Source organism: Onychostoma macrolepis, chromosome 21 (genome assembly GCF_012432095.1).
Source record: "Onychostoma macrolepis isolate SWU-2019 chromosome 21, ASM1243209v1, whole genome shotgun sequence".
NCBI lineage: Eukaryota > Metazoa > Chordata > Actinopteri > Cypriniformes > Cyprinidae > Onychostoma > Onychostoma macrolepis.
Genome location: NC_081175.1, coordinates 10,199,352 through 10,226,265, shown reverse-complemented (window position 1 = coordinate 10,226,265; position 26,914 = coordinate 10,199,352). Strand labels below are relative to the sequence as shown.

At 38.6% G+C, this 26,914-nt stretch overlaps 1 protein-coding gene across 1 annotated transcript; it reads left to right on the top strand.

Moving 5' to 3' along the window:
* The first annotated feature begins 372 nt into the window (after positions 1-372).
* LOC131528885 (neuronal acetylcholine receptor subunit alpha-10) lies at positions 373-26,914 on the top strand. Its single transcript, XM_058758341.1, has 5 exons — positions 373-716; positions 2,564-2,709; positions 7,184-7,338; positions 8,849-9,381; positions 26,220-26,914. Exons 1-5 carry the CDS (start codon positions 656-658, stop codon positions 26,912-26,914), a joined length of 1,590 nt encoding a protein of 529 aa, XP_058614324.1. The 5' UTR covers positions 373-655.

Below are 26,914 nucleotides of genomic sequence, written 5' to 3'. Positions count from 1 at the left end.
GGTCTGGAGTGATTCTGGATGAAGGAATTGTCTCTGATCTCTTGTCAGGTGTTCTCTAACCTCATCAGGCATTATAGGAGAAAATTTAGATCTGTTAAACTGGCAAATGGAGGTTTCAAAATAAAAGGGTGCGGTTAATTGTGGCCAATGTGATGTGATTAGAGAAGAGGAAAATAAATAAATAAAAGATCAAAAGGATTAACAATGCAGATTAATTTTCACAGGCTTCTTTGATAATATTTACCAAGGGTGCCGATATTTTTGGCCATGACTGTAGATATAGAGTGAGGTCCAGAACGCTCTCTCTCTCTGTCTGTCTCTCCTCTCTCTCTCTCGCTCTCTCTCTCTGTGTGTGTGTGTGTGTGTGTGAAATCTGTGAATGAAATGTTTTTCATAACAAATTATGTCAGCATAACCTAAGTGTGAAAATAAAATAAATCTCTTTCACTTTACCATACGACATCGTTCTCTCGAGCTCGAGTAACAGTACTCTACTGACACTCTTCGTCATCACTTTCTGTAACTAGCACGCGACACTTCTCTAGCCTCGCGAGTTGCGCATGGATCTTGAGCTGCCTGGTAACAATACGGTACTGAACTATGGGAATACCTGAGAAACCACAGAAAAGATTGTATTCCTCTTTCACGCCACAAAATGAATCCACGTGTAATTTTGGCTTCCCTTCATTTGTTTACCACCACTGGTTTTATTCCAGGTAAGACTGCGCTCACTTTAATGAATGACTTTATTCAGGAATCCAGCGTATTTTTTGTATGCATATGTCGACTATACCTTAATTTGAACAAGATCAAAATTAAATTTATTTATAGAACTGACATTAATGTTTTACACTCCTTATACTGGATATATGTGTTTCTTTGTATTATTATTTTTTTAAGTGCAAATATGTTGTTGATAATGGTATTTGGTAATGGTGTGTTTGTTTGGTATTTGGTAGATATATTAATGTGATTTTTTAAATACTACACTTGATAAAGATTCCAAATTAAGCATCAATTTACACATGAACCTCCCTCCAAGAGATTCTGAGATGGACATGTCCCACACTAATCTGGAACATCTGTGGTTTCAAACCTAATGACAAGTGAACTGATGAAATTTGTGTTATATTCTCATCAACCTGATATATTGTTCAAGGGTGTTGACTCACTGATAAATAATTAGTGTTTACAATACAATAGAGGCATGTAGACCAGTAGTCCCAGAAGTAGCCTACCCCCCAATTATTAATTATGCAGCAATGGAAATCCTGTGAGTGGTTTGTGTGTATACTGGTGACAGTGAGCAACTTTGCTTATTTTCAAGTCTACACATATGGGAAACTCTTTTTCTTTTTCTTTTTTTTCTTTTTTTTTTTTTTTTAAAGAAAAATATGATAAATGTATTATTAATTTTACTATCTTAAAAGTTTATTTCTATGTGTGGAAGCTACCCAAATAGTAATATATGACCCAAGCATCTTTAATACAAGTGTTTTTGATGACAAGAATTTGATACTTTCTGCACACTTGCTCAGTTCATGCTGCAGGACAGTAGAGCTGCCAGCTGGATCTCATACATCCTTTTCTCACCACAGCCTCCTTTTTTATCTTTCATTAGAGCACTATTTTGTCTGGCACTTGGGGTGAATTGATTTGCTGGTGAAAGCGCTGACCACACTCATCCTCAGGGAACAGGAGAGAGTAATTGAGTAAACGTGCTTTGTTCACTAGAGTTTCCCTGCAGCACTCTGTGTGGCCGTAGTTCAACTAAATATATGGGCAGCAGTTTGAAAGGTTATTGTAGCTCTCCTGTTTCTGGCACTTGTTGGTAAAGTCCGTTAGCAGCATTCTCATTCATCATAACTGAGACATGAGGCTGCCCTGAGCTGGCAGCCAAATCCAATACACGGAGTACACAAAGTTTATAAAAATAACTGTTTATATACAGTAAAAAAAATATTTGTTTACAATTTACTCACCCTTAGGCCCTCCAAAATGTAGATGAATTTGTTTCATCTGAACAGATCTGGAGAAATTTAGCATTACATCACTTTTTCTGATGGATCCAGGGTGCAATCAGAATGAGTGTTCAAACAGCTGATAAAAACAACACAATAATCCACAAGTCACTGACATTTTCATCAATTAACATCTTGTGAAGTGAAAATTTGCATGTTTGTAACATCCATTCTTTTAACATTTTAACCGTTGCTTCTGGGTTCTAGCCAAAATGTGGGTCCATAATTCATAAAAAATGATTCCTCCAGTGAAGAAGTGCATGCCCTGTTCTCATCTTTCAAAGGCCACTGGCAAATTTGTTTAGAACTGTTGTACGACTTGATCAGTGCTTGATCTGTGCATTTTTCTTTCCCGATTCAGACAAGACTATTTTACTGGAGGAAATATTATTTCTATTTTTTTAGTTTCTGAACTATTCCTTTAACATCCAACTGGTTACTAATAAGAAAATGAGCAAGTCAAGGCTGCTTGTGCTGGATTGTACACTTTTATATCTATAGTTAATATATAACTCTCTCATTTTCCTCTTCCTTTTCGACAGTCTGTTTGTGTGCCCAGGGGAGATATGCATTCAAGCTGCTGAATGATTTATTTGTGAATTACACCAATGCACTGAGGCCTGTGGAGGACACGGACAACATCATTAACGTCACCTTGCAGATCACTCTCTCCCAGATCATTGACATGGTAACACACATAACATCACACATTCTTTCTCAGTCTCATACTCTCTGAGGATTTTGGGCTCATTTTGCTGCTTTGCCCTAGCTTTGCCCTTTTGAATTGTGCTGTAATTTCTTAGGCAAGACTCCGAGACGCAAATTTGTTACCATATCACCATATTCCCCAGCTGATTAATTAATTCCCCAGTGTTTTAACGGTTTAGCTTTACAGATTTTCTGACATATGTTTAAATATGCTAATTATTTATATAATTAAATATATCAATTTATATATTTTATTTATTCCATTTTATTTCTACTAGTCTGAAAGAGGACTGAAGCGTTGATTTTGACCCAAAATCTCAAAATTGACCAGTGCATGAAAAAAAACTATGGTTTTGCCTGTAGTATCTTGTCTTAAATATCTTAAAACACATGCATGCTAAGAAGTGTAATTTTTGTAATCATATTGTAATTACATTTATTGGTTACACTTTATTTCGATAGTCCACTTTAGACATTCTACTAACTATAAGTAACTTTTTAACTACATGTCAACTACAAGTCAACTAATTCTCATTAATTTGCAACTACATATCTACTAACTCTCAGAGTAAACTGTTAGGGTAGGTTTAGGGTTAGTAGAATAAGTCGACATGTACTTGCAAAGTTTCTCATAGTCAGTATGTTGTATGTTGTGGACCCATCAAAATAAAGTGTTAGAAGATATTAAACAGACAGTCTACTGAGTCATTCCACGAAACCGGTACGATTTGGACTTACACATTTTTAGATTTTTTACCCAAAAATATTACTTTTCTGAACACCCCACAGCATTAATGACATATTTAACTTCCTGAAAAACATATTTTCCCACCTCAGGCATCAAATCCCTATTATTATTGGTCATTAATTTAAGATATGGGCACTATTAATCTTCAACCCCGCTATGGACACTATGTGAGCTCTCTGAATATGATCATAAAATGTATTTGTAATGAAATCAACATTTTCCTATTAATCAGATGTCCCTCACACTAATTCAGTATTTGCAAATATAAAAGTTACATAAAATCTCACACTTTTGCTATACTAAAGCCTGAAATTAAATTTTTTGTGACAGCAACCTCATCATTTTTGATAAAAGAAGTGGGTTAACTTCAGAATTTGAACTAAAATCAGTATTCTTATGATTGCTTTGAACATTTCAGACTGAGTTCAACAAACATTAAATTACTTTTTCTTAAACTTAAAAAAATAATTAATAAAAATATAGGTGTGACGGGGTTGAGACTAGGGTAAAGGGGTTAAAGATGGCAACGGGGTTGAAGAGACAAATACAGCTTAACCTATAAATAGTTGTTTTTTACTCAAATTCACTGTAAGATTTTCTAAGATTCTCTATAAACACTGTATTTCATTATGTGACCAAGAAAGACAACAGATATAAATTGCAATTGAACTGAGTTTTGTTAATCCGACTGCAGAAAAAACAGACTGCAGACTGAATAGGTCATCAAAATAACACATATAACTTGTGTGGCATTCAATATCTAGCCAACACCTCTCTCAAGATCTCCAGATGGAGATGGTGCCGAAGCACACAGGCTCTAGTTTTCCACCAACATACAACACCTCTGTACAGTGCATCCGGAAAGTATTCACAGCGCTTCACTTTTTCCACGTTATGTTACAAACTTGTTCCAAAATGGATTAAATTATTTTCCACAAAATTCTAAAAACAATACCCCATAATGATAATGTGAAAGAAGATTTTGAAATCTTTGCTAATTTATTAAAAATAAAAAAACGGGAAAAATAAATCACATGTACATAAGTACTCACAGCCTTTGCTATGACACTCAAAATAGAGCTCAGGTGCATCCTGTTTCCACTGATCATCCATGACCTATGAGACAGGATTGTATTGAGGCACAGATCTGGAGAAGGGTACAGAAAAATATCTGTAGCATTGAAAGTTCACAGAAGCATGTAGTCTCTGTTAACCTTAATGGAAGAAGTTTGAAACAACCAGGACTCTTCCTAGAGCTGACCTCCTGGCCAAACTGAGCAACTGATGGAGAAGGGCCTTGATTAGACTGGTGACCAAGAACCTGATCATCCTCCACCTCCATGGTCATATGTGGAGATAGGAGAAACATACAGGAGGACAATCATCACTGCAACATTCCACCGATCTGGGCTTTATGACAATGTGGCAGGACTCAATCCTCTCCTCAGTGAAGACACATGAAAACACACTTGGCATTTGCAAAAAAGCACCTAAAGAACCCTCAGGCAAGATTTTCTGGTCTGATAAACCTCAATTTCAAGCATCATGTTTGAAGAAAACCAGCTCTGCTCATCACCTGCAAAGTACCATCCGAAAAGTAAAGTGTGCTGGAAACAGCCTCATGCTGTGGGGCTGTTTTTCAGTGACAGGGACTGAGGGACTCGTCAGAGTAGAAGAAAAGCTCAGTGCACCAAAATATTGAGATGGCATTAATGATAATGATTCAGAATCTCAGACTGGGCAGAAGGTTCACCTTCCAACAGGACAATAACCCTAAGCACACAGCCAAGATAACAAAGGAGTGGCTACGGGACAACTCTGTGAATGTCCTTGAGTGGCCCAGCCAGAGCCCAGACTTGAACCCGACTGAACTCTGGAGAGATCTGAAAACCGACGCTCCCCATCCAACTTGATGGAGCTTGAGAGGTCTTGCAAAGGAGAATGGGAGAAACAGTCCAAAAATAGATGTGCCAAGCTTGTAGCATCATACTCAAAAAGACTTGAGGCTGTAATTGCTGCCAGAGGAATATTGTGAATACTTGTGTGTGTATGTGTTTATTTTTACTTTAATAAATTTGCAAAGATTTCAAACAAACTTCGTTCACGTTGTCATTATGGGGTATTGTTTGTAGAATTTACTTAACACTGAGATGTGAAAATCTAGGCAGAACACACGTACACACACATAACTTTGACATGAACATTACTACATTCAACATATGTGGTATAAGATTCTTGATCAACTATAATAATTCATTTAAATTACTGGATAACTTCAGAACCAAAGTGTTAAAAATACAACCCCATCACAATCTCACAACCCCGTTATGATCAAATAAATAACGGGGTTGAGTGTGACGGGGTTGTGATTTTTTGCTCAAAACGGCCCCTGCCCTAAATGTAGTGAATAACAGGAGAGCCCATGGTATGCATGATATTAAGTAGTCATGTATATTGTTAAAATAACAAAGATCGTTTTCACAAGTAATTGTTTTCTATCTTTATTTGATGTAACATGGTTGAGTCGTTAAGCTTGACAATCACAATATCACAATATTAATAATGTTATAGTTATAAAAGAAGGTGGTAACTTGCCTGTCTGCTCACAATGTTGTCCAGAAGAGTTATATGATGTCACTCCCTGTTAATGATGTCACATAAGCATCAGTTCATTATTTTTATGGGGGGAGAATGATTTGTGTAACAGGGTTGAGGGGTTTTATTGAATAATCATGAATTACTAAAACATTACTAGCAAAAAAGCACAGATAGATATTTATGAGAATAGCAAAATGTATGGACTTTTTTCTAATTTTATTATTCATATCCCAAGTACACTTTCATAGAAGGCCATGAGGGACATGACAAAATAGGTGGTGTCAACTGAAAAAAACATTATTTCTAATATATAGATAAAATGTATGTCATGTTTTTAAACCTTATTAAAGGAGACATTTCAGTTAATACAAAAATATTCTAAAAATAGATTTTGGTGACCCAATAGATAAAATACACTTAAAAAGGTCAGAGAGAGACTCAAATCGTACCGGTTTTGTGGAATGACTCTACTAATACTCTAATGACTGCTAGTTGACATATAGTTGCAAAGTTACTTACTGTTAGTAGAATGTCTAAAGTGGACTATCGAAATAAAGTGTTACCCATTTTTATTGTAATATTGTAATTATATTCCATAAATTTTTCCCAGAAAATGCAATTTTTTTATTTTAATTTAATGGTTTTAAAATGCCACCTTGTACAATCATCAAGTCGGTATTTTCCTTACACCTTGTATACATCTTAATTGCTATTAAAAAACAAAAAACAAAACTATTTTTAAAACATTTTTGTAAAAAAATGTCTTCAATTTATGAATGAATCTGAACTAAACTAAAATATTATGCTAATTAACTCAAGGCATTCAGACTTTTAATGTGACTTTTTGTTACATAGTATTTTAATATTTTTTGTTAGGCATGTTAAAAGCATCTTTGTAATTCATGAACTGAATGCATGGTTATCATTCAACTATTGTCTGTATGATTTGCATTTCAATCTATTTTTCAGTTGATGCCTGACAAAATCTGTGTCATATCAACTAACATTTCAACAATTTATTTTTTACTGATCAGTGATTTTAATGTTTACTTTGCTGACTGGAATATATTTATTAATATGGGTTCTTAAATCCAACTTTTTTTCCTAGGATGAAAGAAACCAGATCCTCACAACATACTTGTGGATTCGTCAGGTGTGGTTTGATGCCTACCTCACCTGGAATAAGACAGACTACGATGGGCTTGATACCATCCGTATACCTAGTAGTTATGTATGGAGACCCGATATTGTCCTATATAACAAGTAGGTCGGATTGGTATTGGGTTTCATCGATTCAGCCACCAACTGAATGTCATGTCCTGTCCATCAGTTTCTTGTTGCCAAGAACACAGGCTGTACATTTTCATTAACTGCTTGTTCATGAGAGGGTCCAGTCAAATTGTTCTTTCTTCTTCTCATAATAACCTTGATTGCAATGTTATCAATTAATTTAATTGCAAACAAGTAATAAAAATTAAAATACTTTGTTAATCATAATCTATCTATCTATCTATCTATCTATCTATCTATCTATCTATCTATCTAAATTTTCTACATTTCTGAATCGTATTTACAAGTAAGAGTCCTGTAAGACAGATATAGCCATGACATTGCAGCTTTGTCAAATGTAGAAAGTCTTAAAAGCTCTTTCCTGATCTGATACTGTTTATAGCTGACAGATGGCCTGAACTCTCTACTCATTATTTTTCATATTCCGAAACCTCATCATAGAAAAACACGCTACGACTAGTAATGAATTTATAGAGCAAGTTCAGATTCTGACCCTTCAGTGCTTTTTGATAGTTTTGTGTGTGATATAGAAAATAATTACAAATTAATTAATCTGATTCACATGACCATCCTCTGAAATGACTCTGTGACATGTGGTTGTTTTCAATGTAAATACATATTCAGGATAGGAGGGGGCCAAGTATAAAAAAATAACCATGAATTGTCACCCCAAAATGAAAATTTCTCGAAAATTTAGTCACCCTCAGGCCAGTCAAGATGTAGATGAGTGTTTTATTTCTTAATCAGAACAGATTTGGATAACTTTAGCATTACATCACTTGTTCACCAATGAATACTCTGCAGTGAATGGGTGCCACGAGAATGAGGAGCTGATAAAACATCACAATAATCCACAAGTAATACAAACAACTCTGGTCCATCAATTAACATCTTGTGAAGTGAAAAGCTGGTGTTTATAAGAAACAAATCCATCACTGAGACAGTTTATTTGATAGACTGGAGTCATGTGGATTACTTGTGCTAAATCTCTCCAAATCTGTTCTGATGAAGAAAAAAACTCATCTATGTCTTGGATGGTCTGAGAGTGAGTAAATTTTAAAGAAAGTTTTGGTTACACTTTATTTTTATCCACTTTGGACATTCTATTAACTATAAGTAACTTTGTAACTACATGTCAACTACTTGTCAACTAATTCTCATTAATTTGCAGCTACATGTCTACTAACTCTCAGTAGGGTAGGTTTAGGGTTAGTAGAATAAGTTGACATATACTTGCAAAGTTTCTCATACTCGGTATGTTGTATGTTGTGGATCCATCAAAATAAAGTGTTAGGAGATATTAAGCAGACAGTCTACTAATACTCTAATGACTGCTAGTTGACATGTAGTTGCAAAGTTACTTACTGTTAGTAGAATGTCTAAAGTGGACTATCGAAATAAAGTTACCAAATTTTCATCTTTCATCTTTCAATGTTGGTGACTATGTTAGTGATTTTATTGATTTTCACCTTCTGTCTTCCAGTGCAGATGACCAGTTCTCCAGCTCTATGGAGACCAATGTGGTGATCCGTCATGATGGCCAGATTATGTGGGACCAGCCGGCAATAACCAAGAGCTCTTGCAAAGTGGATGTGTCTTACTTCCCTTTTGATGTCCAGCAGTGTCGCCTCACATTTGGATCTTGGACCCACAATGGCAACCAGATGGATCTTCATAATGCCCTGGACAGTGCTGATCTGGCTGACTTTGTGGAAAATGTAGAGTGGGAGGTTCAGGGAATGCCCGCAAAGAAGAACATTATTCTCTATGGCTGCTGCTCAGACCCATATCCAGATATCACATACACACTTCACCTGAAGAGAAGAGCTTCCTTTTACATCTTTAATCTGCTCATTCCCTGCATGATGATCTCCTTCTTGGCTCCGCTAGGCTTCTACCTTCCAGCCGACTCTGGAGAGAAAGTATCTTTAGGGGTCACAGTGTTACTAGCCCTTACCGTCTTCCAGCTTCTGGTTGCTGAAAGCATGCCTCCTTCAGAGAATGTGCCACTCATTGGTGAGATCATTAGTTTTTATTCTACATAACCATAATTTTATGATCATTAAGAATTGTATTATTAATGACAGCAGTGGATAGTAACACAATTTCTGGCACAACACATAATTTACTTATGTATTTTGCAGACACTTTTCAGCGACTATCGTTCACTGCAAAAAAAGAAAAAAAAGAAAAGTAAAATAAATAAATAAATAAATAAAAGTAAATAAAAAAAACATAAAAACAAAAAGATCTTAATCAGTATTTTTTTTTTGTTTTGTCATGGTTGCTGCTATAAAACCTTAAATCAACTTACTTAAAAACAAAATTTGGTTAGACAATAAGATTTTGTAATTAAAACATGCTTTAAAAGAATATTTCTTTGAAATATAGAATATTTAAGTTGAATTAAGTGTGGCTGCAGGAAATTGACACACAGGACCAACGTATATAGGTGGGGTTTGTTATTTATTCCTTTTTAAAAGTTGTTAGGAGTTTCTGTTTCTTTTTCGTTTAGGCTTGTGGGTCAAAACCACCAGAATTAAAAATAAAATACAGTGCTGGAATATCTTCTGATTCCACAGTAAATTATTCACCATTAAAAATAAAGATAATGTGAAGTACAATTTGTTGTCTTTTTCTCGTGTGCAATAAGACTATTTAGATATTGAAACACTAGTGATAATAATACGGTAGTGGCACTCTAGAAAGAAAACACAACATCTTAGAACTACACGAACAGTTAGATTTCAATAATATTGTCAAAATGCACCTGAAATAACATAGTGAGAATATTACTCACTTTTTCCCCTGTGTTTCTTATGGTACACAGTAATATTTTACAGACCTCGTACATGCAGTGCGTTAGCTCAGCCACACTCGCACTCAACGCAGTCCTGCGTCAACATCCAACTGCTGGATGATATCAGATTACACTCAAACAGCAATCGCACACCCATGCAACATACAGTGAGGAAAATAAGTATTTGAACACCCTGCTATTTTGCAAGTTCTCCCACTTAGAAATCATGGAGGGGTCTGAAATTGTCATCGTAGGTGCATGTCCACTGTGAGAGACATAATCTAAAAAAAAAAATCCAGAAATCACAATGTATGATTTTTTAACTATTTATTTGTATGATACAGCTGCAAATAAGTATTTGAACACTTGAGAAAATCAATCCTTAATACAGTGCAGTCGCCCTGTCCCATCCTCTCCTTAATACAGTGCAGTCGCCCTGTCCCATGTGCAGAAAAACACCCCCAAAGCATGATGCTACCACCCCCATGCTTCACAGTAGGGATGGTGTTCTTGGGATGGTACTCATCGTTCTTCTTCCTCCAAACACGTTTAGTGGAATTATGACCAAAAAGTTCTATTTTGGTCTCATCTGACCACATAACTTTCTCCCATGACTCCTCTGGATCATCCAAATGGTCATTGGCAAACTTAAGTCGGGCCTGGACATGTGCTGATTTAAGCAGGGAAACCTTCTGTGCCATGCATGATTTCAAACCATGACGTCTTAGTGTATTACCAACAGTAACCTTGGAAACGGTGGTCCCAGCTCTTTTCAGGTCATTGACCAGCTCCTCCCGTGTAGTTCTAAGATTTCTCATCTTTCTTAGGATCATTGAGACCCCACGAGGTGAGATCTTGCATGGAGCCCCAGTCCGAGGGAGATTGACAGTCATGTTTAGCTTCTTCCATTTTCTAATGATTGCTCCAACAGTGGACCTTTTTTCACCAAGCTGCTTGGCAATTTCCCCATAGCCCTTTCCAGCCTTGTGGAGGTGTACAATTTTGTCTCTAGTGTCTTTGGACGGCTCTTTGGTCTTGGCCGTGTTAGTAGTTGGATTCTTACTGATTGTATGGGGTGGACAGGTGTCTTTATGCAGCTAACGACCTCAAACAGGTGCATCTAATTTAGGATAATAAATGGAGTGGAGGTGGACATTTTAAAGGCAGACTAACAGGTCTTTGAGGGTCAGAATTCTAGCTGATAGACAGGTGTTCAAATACTTATTTGCAGCTGTATCATACAAATAAATAGTTAAAAAATCATACATTGTGATTTTTGGATTTTTTTTTTTTAGATTATGTCTCTCACAGTGGACATGCACCTACGATGACAATTTCAGACCCCTCCATGATTTCTAAGTTGGAGAACTTGCAAAATAGCAGGGTGTTCAAATACTTATTTTCCTCACTGTAACTCTGTGACTTCCTCATTGCGTGCGCGCGCTCGCATGTTCAACCACGTACGCGATGACTTCACCTGCTTATTCTTAAAGGACCTTTCATTTCGTTGTCCACAGCTATGCGCATCATTAACATTTTCGATAGTTTTAACCTCCCTTAACATCACCTGGTTACATTCTCCCCTGCATCACAGTAAGCGTCCTCGATTACTCATTTTAAAATACATTTAAAGTACTCTTCACCTCTTTTACTGCTTCCCTAAACAGAACAGAACTCAGATCAGGCAGTCTCTGTGAAACTGCTGCCGGGCTTATAGGAATACGGTCCAGGACGGACCTTGGCTCATGGTACACATTTGAATGCTGGCCTGCATTTAGCCTTTTACTACACCTGCGTGGTGCAGCAACAGGAAGGGTTAACCCACTGGTAGTTGCCCTTTCCTCAGTCTCCAGAGTCTCAGCAGGCTCCGACAGAGCATTGGTGCCGTTGGAATCAACCGATTCTCTGCTGAGTAACACATCGGGCACATGCCCTACACTTTGTTGGCCAACAGGCTGGGGGCTAAAATTTCTTACTGCAGGCGTATGAGATCTCTCTTACCTCAAAACTACACCCTCCTCAGAATCTTCAGACTCCACTTCACTAAGGGACCCGGATTTCTCATCTTGTGCCTTTGGCTTCTTCCTAGGGGCGGGAGTAGGAGGATTCACACAGGGCCTGATGTCCACCCTGTTAACTATTTTTGTAGGCCCGCCTTCCAACGGTTCCACTGTGTAAGTGTTGTTCAAGATCCCTACAACCCGGTATACGATTGGTCCCCAGGCATACTGGATTTTGTTGCGGCCTACTGGTCTGTTCCTCAGGTACACCAGTGCTCCGACCTCGATCTTCGGGCAATATATTTGATCCTTGCGCAAGGAAATGCGCTCAGCAGCCTTCTGTTCAGGTCATGTAGCGCCCTGTTGAAACGCTCACATTGAGCGTTGCCAGTGGGGTGGTATGGTGTGGTGCGACTCTTTTTCACACCATAAAGCTTACAAAGTTCGGCCACCACCTCACTCTCAACATTACGGCCCTGATTGGAATGCAGGCATGCCGGAATACCATACCTCATGAACCATTCCCTATACAGCACCTTGGCAGTGGTGTCTGCTTTTTGATCTCGTGTAGGGAAGCCCTGAGTAAACTTTGTGAAGATGTCAGTGATTACCAGAACATTCTCCCGACCATCGGACGTGGGTTCCAGCACAGAAAAATCTATAGCGATTACCTCAAGAGGTCTAGAAGCCAAGAACGATTTCATGGGGGGGTGGACCCTGGGTTGTGGCAGCTTAGTCATCACACAGCACTGACAATCTTGTATCCATTTGTCCACATTATTGTGCATCCCAATCCAAAAGCACCTGCGCCTCAGCAAGTGAAGGGTACGCTCGACACATTGGTGTCCCATAGAATTGTGCACATACTCCAGAACAGGCTTCTTCAAACTGAGAGGTAACAAGAGCTGATAACATTCCCCATGCCTGACATCCTCAAAGGCACGGTACAGTAGACCCTGATGCTCCCTGATGCTTTTCCAGTGCTTCAGCATTGACCGGACAGGTTTTGGCAGAACTTTTAGCTCTTTTCCATGAGACCTTCTCTTTTGATCCCACAATTTACTGAATCCACTAATCACCAAGTCTTGCTGTTGGAAGGCAATTAATTCATCAGTTGAGTAACCTGGAAAGGTGGGGGTATTTCCCTGACCTAGTCCGTTACCATTATGAGAGTTGGACACCACAGCTCGCATTTGCCTTATTTTACAGCTGTTCATCCCAGCAGCCACAAGTGCCAAATCCAGGTCTATACCATGGTGAATCCTACCACAGACTGCCACACACCCATCATACTCGACATCCTCTGAGGTTGGCTCAGGCTCCCCTGCAAAAGGGTGTCTAGATAGTGTGTCAACTACTGTGTTTCGATGCCCTGGACGATACTGAACATCAAAATCAAATATGGACAACTGTGAAATCCATCTTTGTTCAATCGCTCCAAACTTTGCTGTCTTCAAGTGGCACAGTAGATTATTGTCAGTTATCACGGTAAATCTGGACCCCAACAAATACCCCCGAAACGTTTCAACAACTGCCCACTTGAGAGCAAGGAGCTCGAGTTTCATACTGCTATAATTTCTATCATTTTTTTCTGCATCCCTTAGCCATCGACTTGCAAAAGCAATAACACGTTTTACATCTCCCTGTTGCTGATAAAAAACGGCACCCAATCCCTGACTGCTCGCATCTGTCTCCACAATAAAGGGTTTTGAATAGTTAGCCACCCCTAAAATGGGTGCACTAGTCAGCTTATCTTTGAGAGTGTCAAAAGCGGTTTGACATTTTTCAGTCCACAGATTCCCCAAAAGGACATTAGTCCGGCCGGAGCTTTCAGTAGTCAGACATGAATTTACCACATCATGAAGTGGGCCAGCTATCTTGGAGAACCCCTGAATGAACCGTCTATAGTAACTACAGAGCCCAAGAAATGATCTCAATTCCCTTAGCGTAGACGGGACTGGCCACTGTTTTATAATTGCCACTTTCTGAAGGTCTGTGCCAATACCATCGGCAGAAATTCGATGTCCCAAGAACACAGCCGCTGACTGAAGAAAGTGACATTTGTCTAACTTGACCTTGAGACCAGTGTCCTGCAGCCTCCTCAGCACAGTTTCCAGCCTTATCAAGTGCTCCTGAAATGTTGATGAATACACCAGGATATCATCGAGGTACACTAACAGAATCTGGAAAACGAGATCATTCATGGTGGCCTGTATCAGCCTCTGGAAGGTTGCAGGTCCATTGCAGACCCCAAACAGCATCTGCAAAAATTCATAGAGGCCAAAAGGGGTCGAGAAAGCAGTCTTGTGTCTGTCTCCTTCCGCCACCGTCACCTGATGATAGCCGCTTGCTAAATCAATCGTGGAGAAGTAATGAGCCCCCTGCAGGGCATCAAAGCTCTCGTCGATCCGCGGTAAGGGAAAGGCGTCTTTCTTTGTTTTCTGATTTAGTTTACGGTAATCACATAGCCTGATACTGCCATCTGCCTTAAGTACCAGCACGATTGGCGAAGTGTAGGCACTGTTACTATCTTGTATGACTTCCTTCTGTACCAACCGTGAGATGTGATCCTTTACTTCTCTATACTGATTAGGAGGAATCCGACGGTAAGGCTGTGTGACCGGCTCATCATCAGTTAGCTGGATTTCATGTGCTACCTTGTCTGTGTAACCTAAGTCTTCATCCTCTAAAGCGAAGATATCAATGTGTTTTTTCAACAATGACCTGAGCTGAGCTTGTTCATCCTCGCTTCCCCCTATATCGATCTTATCCAAGATTTCCTGCACACGGTCTCTGCTTTGCCCATCCTTCATAGTTAATGTCACCTGTTCAAGGTCAGCTGAAATCATCTGAAATTTTACTTCATACTGCTGCGGGCTGTCCACGCACTCCACCTTAGACAGGGTGCCCAGCCGGGTCCTGGGTGACAACCAAACATCCTCCTGAGAAAAATTCACAATTTTAACAGGTATGCAGGGACAACGTGAGTCAACGAGGGTGGGGATGACTACCAAACCTCCCGGTAAGGGAGTACTGAGAGGCTCTAACAGCATAGGACTTCCCTCCCCAACACCCTTGTTGAAGCCCTTTGATGTAATTATCACAACTGATTCCGCAGGTATGTGCTCCATCCATTTTCCAGCTACATGCACAAAGAACTTTTTGTTCACAGTACACGTCTGTATTTTCTGGAAAGCACATTTCCAATCGGAATCTAATTTCCCCATCCTCTAAGGTGACAGTTTTTCTTTCTTGCACCTTGAGAACTGAACACTGTGTCATATTACTAAAACAGCGGGACTTACTCATTTTTGAACTTGCTGAGGGTTCTTCTACAAACCAAAGCTGAGCTTCATCTCGCACATCTATCATTGTGCACCTCGGGTGATCTCGCACAAATTTGCGAAGTTCCCTTCGAAGACACTGTTCTGCTGTGTAATTTACCCATTTATACCAATTATTGTCTTCTGCCTTTTCCCATAATATATCTGAATTGCCCATTTTCTTATAAGTAATATTATGATTGTCATCTACAATGTGTCTATTTTGTCTAGATATTTTTTCCTCCTCATCCAGTTCTTGTTCTTTTTGGATTAAGTCAAAGCCACTGCTAGATTCATCCGAGGGTTGAAAAGTAAATTCTAGGGAAGTCTGGGTGCTGTTGGTTATAGCGTGAGCTTGCCAAATTAGATGCATTAGGCATGTGATGATCATCAGATATGTTGTCAGACTTATTCTTTCTCCTCTCCTGATTTTCTGACAAGAGAATGTGAGCTCCTTGTACATCTGTTTTTGAGCTTTCATCAGACTTCATCTTGTCTGTTTCCTTCTGTTTCTGTCCGTACTTTGGGAACTCTAGTACAGTGGTTTAGATGATACCAAGTTGTACTTCCCTCCACTTGGACTGCTGTTGGAGTACCTCTCACCACTTTGTAGGGTCCCTCTCTCCTGGGCTCATTCCACTTTCTCGGGAATACCCTCAGATATACTTGGTTACCTGGAACAATTGGACATTCCGACTCTGTTTCCTCACAGGGCTCTTTTCTTGTTTCCTGTAAATAGATAGCTGTATGTATGGCAGTTAATTTCTTCATATAAGATTGAAGTTCCATTTGCAATTGCTCTAGAGGAGGTCCTTTGTAGGGACCTCTACAATATGGCACAGGCATGGGTCGACCCGTAAGAATTTCATGCGGTGTTAAATGCGTGTTTCTGTTAGTTTGCATGTGATAGCTCATTAGTGCAAAAGGTAACACGTCAATCCAGTTAAGTTTAGTACTTTCACATATTTTGTTAAGTGTGGTCTTGAGGGTTCCATTTAATCTGTCTACCATCCCTTGTGGATGGTAGATTGTGGATGGTAAATACACCCTAGTTTCTGTTTTATTTTCAATTGTTGAAGTACTTGTTTTACATTTTTTTGTATGAATGCTGATCCATTATCTGAACTTATTTCTGATGGTATTCCAAATCTAGGAATTACTTCTCTTGTTAGAAATTTAATTACTGTTCCTGCTCCCTCATCTGCTCATGGTACTGCCTCCACCCATCTGCTAAATCTGTCTATGACCACAAGCATGTACCTTGTACTCGCTTTATCATATCCACATAATCCATTACCAAATGCTTGAATGGTCCTTCTGGTACTGGTGTATGGCTTTTTGGTGTCGTTATTCCTTTCCTCACATTGTTTTTGGCACAAACTTCATGTGGCAAGAAATAATGCATGTAAATAAGGAGACCAATATCCTTGCTTTTTAATTTTCCTTATCACTTCCCCCCTTGCGCAATGGTCAAAAACATGCGCATCTGAAATGAGAATATTCAAAAGTAAAGTTGGGGCAACAATTTGCCCTTCATGTGTATGCCAAATATCTTGCGTGTCTTTTTTGGCTACCCTTTGGTGCCACATTGAGTGCTCATAAGGGCCTATTCGAATAATATCGTCCAACTGAGGTTGAGGTTTTATAAGTACTACAGGTGTTAATACTGCCACCTGACACCCTGAGGCTTTTTTAGCTTCCAAATCTGCTGCATTGTTTCCCTTAATGACAAAATCATTTCCTTTTTTATGAGCCTGACACTTGATTATTCAAGTGCTAGTCGTTTTGGTAGCATCATAGCAGAAATTAATTGATCTATTTGTTCAGCATGTTGGATGGGAGTCCCATCGCTCTTTTTAAAACCTCTCTGCTTCCATACTGCTCCAAACAAATTACATACACCATGAGCATATGCTGAATCAGTGAAAATATTGGCTGTCTGTCTTTGCCAATTGACATTTCTGCTAAATGTGCAGACTGAATATCATGTATGATTTCCTACATGATCTCTAAAGCTAGAACCATCTACGAAGTAAGTGACTTCTGCCTCAGGGATTGGCGTAGACTCAAGATCTGGCTGTAATCTAGTAAATGTCAATGAATCAGTCACACAATCATGGGGCTTTCCTTCAAAAGCCAAAGTAATTAATTCAGCTGGATTAACTGTATGACTTCGCTTAATAGTAACATCTGGATATGTAAGTAGCGATGAATAGGCTAGAATTCGGGCTTGAGTCAGAACAAATTTCCCTTGTTCTATTAACTCCGCAATTTTGTGATGTGTATAAATAGTTACTGGGTACCCCATGGTTATTGTGGATGCTTTCTCATATACATAATATACTGCTGCAAGGCCTTGTTGGTAATATGGTGGGTAACCCTGAGCTACATTGTCCAACTTTGTACAATAGTAAGCAATAGGCTGTTTTTTCCTACCACTACAAGTTTCTTCCATCAATACAGCTGATGCATAACCATCAGCTCTATTTGCAACATACAGATGAAATTGTTTAAACTAGAGTACTCAGGATTTCCCAAGGTGGGGGCCTGTTGTAGTTCTATTTTTAAAGTCTCAAATGCTAGTAATGCATCTGTGTTCCATTTGAATGTATTACCTAAATGTTGTAGTCCTGCTTGTTTCATGATTTCTCTCAATGGAGCTGTTTTTACTGCATAGTCTTCTATCCAATCGGCACTAAAGCCAGTCATCCCTAGAAAAGTCATCATTTTCCTACTGTTTGAGGCAATGGTGTTTTACTTATGCCTACCAATTGAGCTGGAGCTATAGCTTGTGTGCCAAATGCAATCAATCGTCCTAAGAATTCAACTTGAGGTTGGCAATACTGTATTTTGGTTTTGGATACTTTATGACCTCCTTGTGCTAACTTCGTTAGGACTTTAATAGAATCTTTATGACATTGTTCTAGTGATGTAGAACAAATAATCAAATCATCTACATATTGTAACATACTGTCTATCATAAGATCCTCTAAATCAGCCTTAAGAACTTGATTGAATAAATGTGGCGAATGTTTAAACCCTCGAGGCATTCTGGTGTAAGTATACTGTTTACCAGCATATGTAAATGCAGGTGTCTACTTTCCTCTGCTAATGGAGCACTAAAGTAGGCTGAACAAAGATCAATTACTGTAAAGTATTTTGCATCAGGAGGGACATTCATCAGTAGCGTGTGCGGGTTTGGTACCTCAGCTGGCAAATCCTCTACTATGTCATTGATTGATCTTAAGTCATGCACAAGACGCCATCTGTTTTTGTCTGCTTTGATCACAGGCATAATTAGAGTGTTACAATAACTTGTTGTTTCTATTAATACTATTGAAGGTTTAGTGAAGGCAGGAGTGTTTCTTATACCTGCTTCAGCATCCGGACGCAAAGGGTATTGTGATTTTCTGGGGAGACATGCATCTGGCTTAAGTTGTACTCTCACTGGGTTTGCTGATTTTATCAATCCTACATCTGAGTCATGTTGAGACCATAGTTCAGTTGGTACCTGAAGCTCTACTTCCTTAAATAGTTCAGTGTCAGTAGTGTCCAATTTGGATGTTGTAGTCATCTGTGTCAGTTTCTTTTGACTGATAACTACTTCCTGAGGAATTCCCATCAAACTGGTTGGTTGCACACAACATTTTGATGTAATTTATGTCAGCTGAATGAAAAATCAACAGATGTTCTGTTGGTTCCCATTTGGTTTGTTCTGCGTTTTTTCATCATTGGTCCTAAATCTTTCACTTCCCAATTTTTTCCTACATACAAAGACACATGTGACACAGAATCTGTTACACTGAACCATTTTTATTTATTTTTATTTTTTACAAATTCACATTCAGATATACTTAGAGCTGCTCCCTGTTTACCTATTATGATGTGCTGTGAGATTATTTAAATTTTTTGTCCTTCAGTTTCTTCCTGCCATGTCTTTTCCATTTCTCTTTGTGTGTTTTAGAGTTTAAGCTGACCACGTCCTCCAGCTTGCTCTTTACAGCTTGTGGCATGGCATCAGTCACAGCATTTCTAAACAACGTTGCCATTAATGGGTCTCCTTCTGGATTCCCTTCAGTTTCTTGCTTCCATCTTTTCAGCTGTCTCTGGACATATGTGGTTGGATTTTCTATTTCCCCCAGCTGTTCTCCCTTTAATGATTTAGGGTCCAGTCTGATCGGGTACTCAGCACAGAGTGCCTGCTACACTGATGGATGGAATGCATCAAAAACAGTTCCATCCATGTAATGAGAGTCCACAGCTCTGTCTAGATTGCATGCTTGAAGAATTTCTTCCATCTTTGTTCCTCCTATAATCTTTGCCAGAAGTGCTTTAATGTCCCCCACAGCTAAAAGTTTGCCCATAGTTTCTTCTTCGAACACCTTAATCCACTTTCCAGACCCCTCATGGATGTCTGGGAGGCAAGTGACAAGCCCCTCGAGGTCCTGTGAGGCCCAGGGGACATACTGTCCCTGTGTACCCTTAATTAAAATTGGGGGTTGTGCAGCCAGTGGTCTAAGTCTTCCTTTTTCTCTTCCTTGTTCCCATGTTCCTTTATCAAATGATGACTCCTCTCCTTCACTCACGTCCTCTCTGCTTTCTAATAGTTTACTTCTATCTCTCACCATTTTATTTGCATCTTCAATTCATTTTTCTGTTTGTTTAATTTTCCTTCCTATTTCTGCTTCCATAGCATCTGCTTGTGCTTCAATCTCCTTATCTTCTCTCCTTATTTTCTCTAACGTTTCCTCATTTCCTGTTTTTCCTTCATAGTTTGCTTTCATCATTTCGAATGCTATGCGTGCCTGTTTATAACAATCTAAATCTTTTTATTTTGTTGCCCCTTTGGTCTAACATCTGGTTCTTTTTGTTTTTCTTCCAACTTTTGTCCATCCATTTGCATTTCTCCAGACACTTCTACAGTACCCTTAAGTATTGGCAACTGTCCTTCTGGGGGCAGATATGGGGGTGGTTTAGAAAACAACTCTTCTTTTTTCTTTGTCTCTTTGTCTGCCTCTTTTAGTATTTTTCTTGCCTGTTTTATACTTTTTAATGAGTCTTCTCCTTCCTTTTTGAACAAGGCTAGCACTTATTTCTTTTTCCCTTTTTGATTATCTCTTTTCTCTATTTTTACTGTTGTCTTTAATGATTTATTTTATTTTTTTATCAGTTTCCATTTCCTCACACAGTGCTACATCAAATGTCCCTTCCTTTGGCCATTTTGTCATCATATTTTTAGTTCTCTGCTGCCATTTGTTTGAGAGCTTGTCTATCAGTTCTTTACACAATGGGTATTTTAATTCTAATATTTCCAAAGGAGTGGCTGCCATAATTTTTCCTATAATATGACAAACCTATATTTAAAGTTTAATATTTATTTTTAAACCACAATTTAACTTACTATTTTGTTTTTTGTCCAAATAATATATTCTCCCCAACTTAATTTAATTATTTTAACCAATTTCTTTTAAGCCTAATATTTATTATAACACTTGTGTGTGCACATTTTCAATATAAAGTGAATTTAAACTCTAAATTCAATTTTTTTATTTATCACTTAGTATCCAAAAGTGCCAACCAATCACTAAGACATTCTTTGTTTCTGTTCTAAAAATGATTTTATCAGCAATTCAAATTAAGGGTGGCTGCACACTAGAGGATTTTAAGGCCGATTTGCACCCCCGTACGATTGGGGTGTGTGGCCCGATTCGCAGCTTGTCGCAAGCGATTTTTTGTCCAAAAATCCTCTATTGTGTGGTGTCATTACGATTATTTATCTGCTCCCGATCGAGACGGAGCGTCGCCGAACTCAAACATGTTTGATATTTATGACTCTTCATCAGGCTGCCTCTGACGTGATTCCCACGATAGCCAATGAGAGCGAGCAAGCGTCACCTACCGGATGTTGCGTGCTTCTATAGCTGAAACTTGGCAGCCACAAACATGACATGAAAGCAGAGAACATCACTCATATTCTTTTCTATACTATGTTTTTCACTGTGAAACAGAACACGCGCCAGGGGAGCCAGCTGACAACGTTGATGGTCCTCTATTTGTTTTTCTTCTCTAGTCACGTTTGATCTCGCGAGATCTCGTCAGTAAGATCTCGTGTCACTGTGAAATCATTCCTACAATCTTCAAGTGTGTGATCTCTATTTTTTTAGAGTTTAAATTCACTTTATATTGAAAATGTGCACACACAAGTGTTACGTCATCACATTTTCACAACATTGATTGGTCGGAAGAAACCATTGCATTTTGTCCCTCTGAGCCAAACAGGAACGATTGTTGACACTAAGTCCCACCCACGTGCCCAGATTGGTTCAAACTGTCACATATTCAACCAATAAACACAGGTTTTGATCTTTTGAACCATTGTTTAGTGTGTTTCTATGGGAATTTGAGCAAACGCAAAGTGAAAGTAAAGTGTGTCATGCTTGCATAAAAACAAATACAAAATAACACATTTGCATGAGAGCACTCTCTGAAAAAGCCCAGAAAAACACAGGACAGAGCACTTTGGCATGAAAAAGCGGTACATATCGGATAAAGCACTGGAATTTAGGTATTCGTGTTGCGAGACGATGTCCCGGTAAAATCAATTCTGATGCAGAGTGCAGCCAGCAGATCGATCCATTTGGTTGATCCATACTTATATAGTTCATAAAGATCATTTGCACTATTTTTTTCTATTGCACTCTATATATTTCTCACCCATTTTGTGTGTAGTTTGTGAATCATTTCCACTGCTTGTATTTTTGTTGCACAAGACAATTTTTTGTTGCTGCACTGTTTGTGTTTGTTGTTCATACTCAGATTGAAAATATATTTTTTTCTGGAAAAAAGTTTTTTTTTTTTACTGTATTTTGTTATTATATAACACGGTTTCCATTTTCTTTACTCCCTAAATGTTTTTCTGGATACATCTATATTGTTAGTAAAGTAAATAGACCTGTTTTTCACTGAAAAGCGCCTATAACAATATTGTAATAAATGGCTATAACTTGCTTGGGGAATGTTATATGTAGACAAAATTTTAATTGGAAGTGTAAAACACACAGATACAACTTTTTAAAGGAAACAAATCCAAACTTCAGGAGTTTATGTTTGAGTACACAGTAAAAAAACGTTTTTCTTAAAATTCTGGAAATTCGTTAATTCTTAGAGAAAGCAAAGGGAAAATTGGGACTTTAAATTAGCTAGACTGAAACTTCAAGTTCTCCTGTTTATAATGATATATGGCACTTGATGCTGACTGCTAGAATAGGTCTGAAAAAACAAAGAAAAGTAAAGGTGTGTCAGGTACCCCAAAAATGTCTTTAAGGGTTAAATGTTAATTATTACAATTTAATTATTTAACATAAGGCATATACCTCTATTATGTTCTACTATCTGAACTGCATTAGTCTCCTAAATTTCCTAAATATTCTCCCTATCTTAGTCACACAATATATGCATTCAAATATTTACGAAAAATCTACAATGCCAATCTTGATCCAATCTTTATTGAATCAATTTTTCTAAACACATTCACTCCTTCTAGTCCCTTTATTCACAGGGCTCATACATTCATCCTATGTCCCTTTATTTATAGGGCTCATACACTCACTCATTCATCTCTCTCAGGTGCGGCACTACCTGCCTCCCGTCTTTGCCAGGCCCCACTTAAGGGATACTCCAGGAGGGGAACACAGGTTTTGCCCAACTGATACAGAATTTATTTAGGTTACACTTTATATTAGGTGGCCTTAACTACTATGTACTTACATCAAACAAATAAGTACAATGTACTTATTGTGGTTATATTGTATTGCAAAACACTATTGCTGCTATTGAGGTGGGATATGGGTAAGGTTAGGGACAGGTTTGGTGGTCTGGGTAGGTTTAAGGGTGGGTTTAGGTGTAAGGGATCGGTCAACAGTGTAATTATAAATGTAATAACAGAAATTAATTACAGATGTGATTACATATAGGTATTTTTAAAAATATAAGTACAATGTAAAAACATTGTATGTACACAATAAGTGCATTGTACCAAATGATTAATTTAAATGTAAGAACATAGTAGTTAAGGCCACATAATATAAAGTGGGACCTTTATTTATTTTCTCATACAACCACAGTCATTCACACAGACACCGACACATACATTAAAACAGACTACACTACACACTTCCTGAGTGACCGGTCAGTTCTACTCGCTCTTTCACTGATACACTTCCTCAACACAGTAAAAAAGCAGTACCCTGCAGGAATTTTTGCCTACCTGTGCAGACCTCTGTAACTTCCTTACAACCAGAATGGTATCCGCAGGACTTTGCGTGCTTCCCTTTACTCTATCTGCTTAACGTTTATTGCTATCCTTCAAGGCCCACTTAACAATAAACACAGATTTTTGCATGCAATTATTACTTCTGGAATCAAAACCCTTTTTTCTTTTTGTTCTTTAAATTTGGAAGAGCATTTTTAAGTGTCCTTACCACCAAAGGCAGACTGGCTGTTACGGCCCATAACCATTTTAAGGCTCGTTAATTCCAACATGAAAATAAAGGACACAGGCCGAACATATTTAAAGAATCACAACACCTGATGTGAATTTCAAGACGCCTCTATTTAATTGTTTGACGGAGTTCAACTTAAACATTCAGGAAATAATACACAACAATTCACCAAGATATATGAACATATGAACATCTCTACTAGTTAATACAAAGAAAGAATAATTAAGATTAAAGTACTCATGGGTAGGAAAGCTAAGAAAACAGACCCCCTAACTACACCTGTCCTCAGAACAAAGTTCTTACCTGTTTCCCGAAATAAAAATAAGAACGGGTGAGTCTTCCGGGCAACTGCTTCCCTCGCTCAGTTCTGACTACCTAAGCGTAAGAAAAAACAAAAATATAGCCTCAAAGAGGCAATGAGAGAGACGCTAGCGAGAACAAAGGGAAGCAGAACAACAGAGAGAGAGAGCGTCCGCCATTGTCGCCTCGCAGCCTTTTATCCGGAGTCCTTGCTGATGTCACGTGACTCTCGAAGAATGGGAATCTCACCACAACGCCACCTATGGGCTTAGAATATAAGTGTCACACAGATACACATAACACTGGCAAACAACACAAACTAATTATATAAGCAAAAACTGCTTATCTTTTATGTCTCCATCTGTTTCCTGGAGCAGACAATAGGCCCCAGTTGATGTTACGTTAAAGGAAGAGACCCTATCATGTCAAAACAGGATGTGCAGCTTTACCTTAAACCATATGTCTGCGCATTCCATTCTTCTGCAGGCCTCTACACAGGCAGGCAGATACAATTTTATAATAGTAGAATAACTTCATACATAAATGGCTATATTCACATTGATTATACTTGATTAATTCATATTTTGATTAATAAAACTCTTCTACATTAGCAACATGTAGCGTGTAAGGTGTTTAACGGAATGTTCAGCATGAATCAATAATTAATCTTCAGTTCAAACAATTTAATCATCAAATCACATGTATGCATTTCAAATAACACATTGACACTTTAATACCGTACTTTATGATACTTTATGATACCAAGGCAAGGCACTGATATATTTTCAAACAAGGAAGTTCATTTGTGGCACTTTGATGCACCGTGGGTCTGCATCAATCTGTTTCACAAGTCCCCGCCTCATCCGCTTCTTACTCCGGCAACAGCTCCTTCATGTTATAGCATCAGTTCAGAAATCCTATTTTTCTGTTGTATCCAATCACTTTTATCTCTAAATTGATCACTTACATGGAGGGGTTTGAAGATCGCTCTGTGTAGCTGCCTCGTCTCACTTGCACTCTCTCTCTCTCTCTCTCTCTAGCAAAATCGAGAACTTTCTCTCACGCATTCAGAAAGTGGCAGATAGGCGGGGCTTGGTTCACTGCTGCTACTAGCTCTTAAAGAGCCCATCACCACATTTAATCAGTGATTTCTTTCTGATTCTTTCTGAACTTGCATCTATTATTGGTTTTTATTCCTTCTTTCATTATATTTTAACTGGTAGCCTTGGTTACCCGGGTTACAAACAGACTACAGATGCCAAAGCTACTGTGGATCCTTGGAACCCATTACCTTGGTGTTGCTAGCACCATGTTCTAACAATTGTGCTGCAGAAACATAAACTGAAGTCAATTTGATCTCAAATAACATCATATAATGGACAATTATAACCATATTTTTCTATCACATCTTGTGTGCTCTGACCCAGAGTGTCTTTGGCTGGCTAAATCAGTTCTGGCTTTCATTTCCTACCCATAAACTGGGCACATGCTGTGTAAATGTTTAATCTTTATTCAGCACAACATCCCCTTGGATTCCTTTGGTGTGCAATTAAGTGGTTCACCAAAGAAAAAACACCCCCACCCACAAAGCCTGAAATAAATAATTATCGGATTGTATGAGATGCAAATAAGCTGCTGGAGCTTTAGAAGGTAAGCAATAAACAATGCGCCTGCCGTGGGTCAATAAGTTTAATGAGACTTCCTAATGAAAAACGGGACCGCCTGTAACTGTGCTGTTTATTAAGCAAACTCACTATTGGAGTTGTAGCCCAGTCAGTGTTTAACATTGGAATACTTTACAGAAACTTTGCTCTTGAGGTCAAATAATGAACGATTCTCAAGTTAAATGTAGTTTTAAATATCTATTAATTCCTGATAGCTTTGGAATGAATTCTCCTGTCTATGTTCATCAGTCCCAATGTTTCCACAGGTAAATATTACATCGCCACAATGACCATGATTACAGCTTCTACAGCCCTGACCATCTTCATTATGAACATCCACCACTGTGGACCAGAGGCTCAGCCTGTTCCTGCATGGGCACGTCGCTTTATCCTGCACTACTTGGCTCGAATTTGCTTTGTCTATGACATGGGAGAGGGCTGCCTGTCTGTGCACAGAGACAAATCTGTGCAGAAAGGAAGCAACTGCACTTTAAACGGACAGGCTGTGGGCGAGGACTTCACTCTGAGGTTACGAGGCGTTTCGGCTGGTGAAGGGTGTTCACAGAAGATAAAAGATCCATTAAATGAAGATGTCAGTCCGACCTTATCTCCCCGGCAAGGTAAAGAGTGCCATACTGGCTGGATAGATGGTACCTGTGTGGGCACTGACCATGGAGAGGTTGCAGGAGCTACAGCAAAGAGAGTGAGTGAGAGCAGATCAACTGGGAAAGAATCAGTCAAGAAGAAGGAAATACAGGTTGAAAGTCAGTGTTTATTAAATCAGCAAAACATCCTGAAGAATATCGAGTACATCGCTAACTTTTATCATGAACAGAAGGCCACACAGAGACGAAATGGGGAGTGGCGGAAAGTTGCCAAAGTCATGGATCGCATTTTTATGTGGATATTCTTCATCATGGTCTTCTTTATGAGTTTGCTTATTATAGGGAAAGCTGTCTGA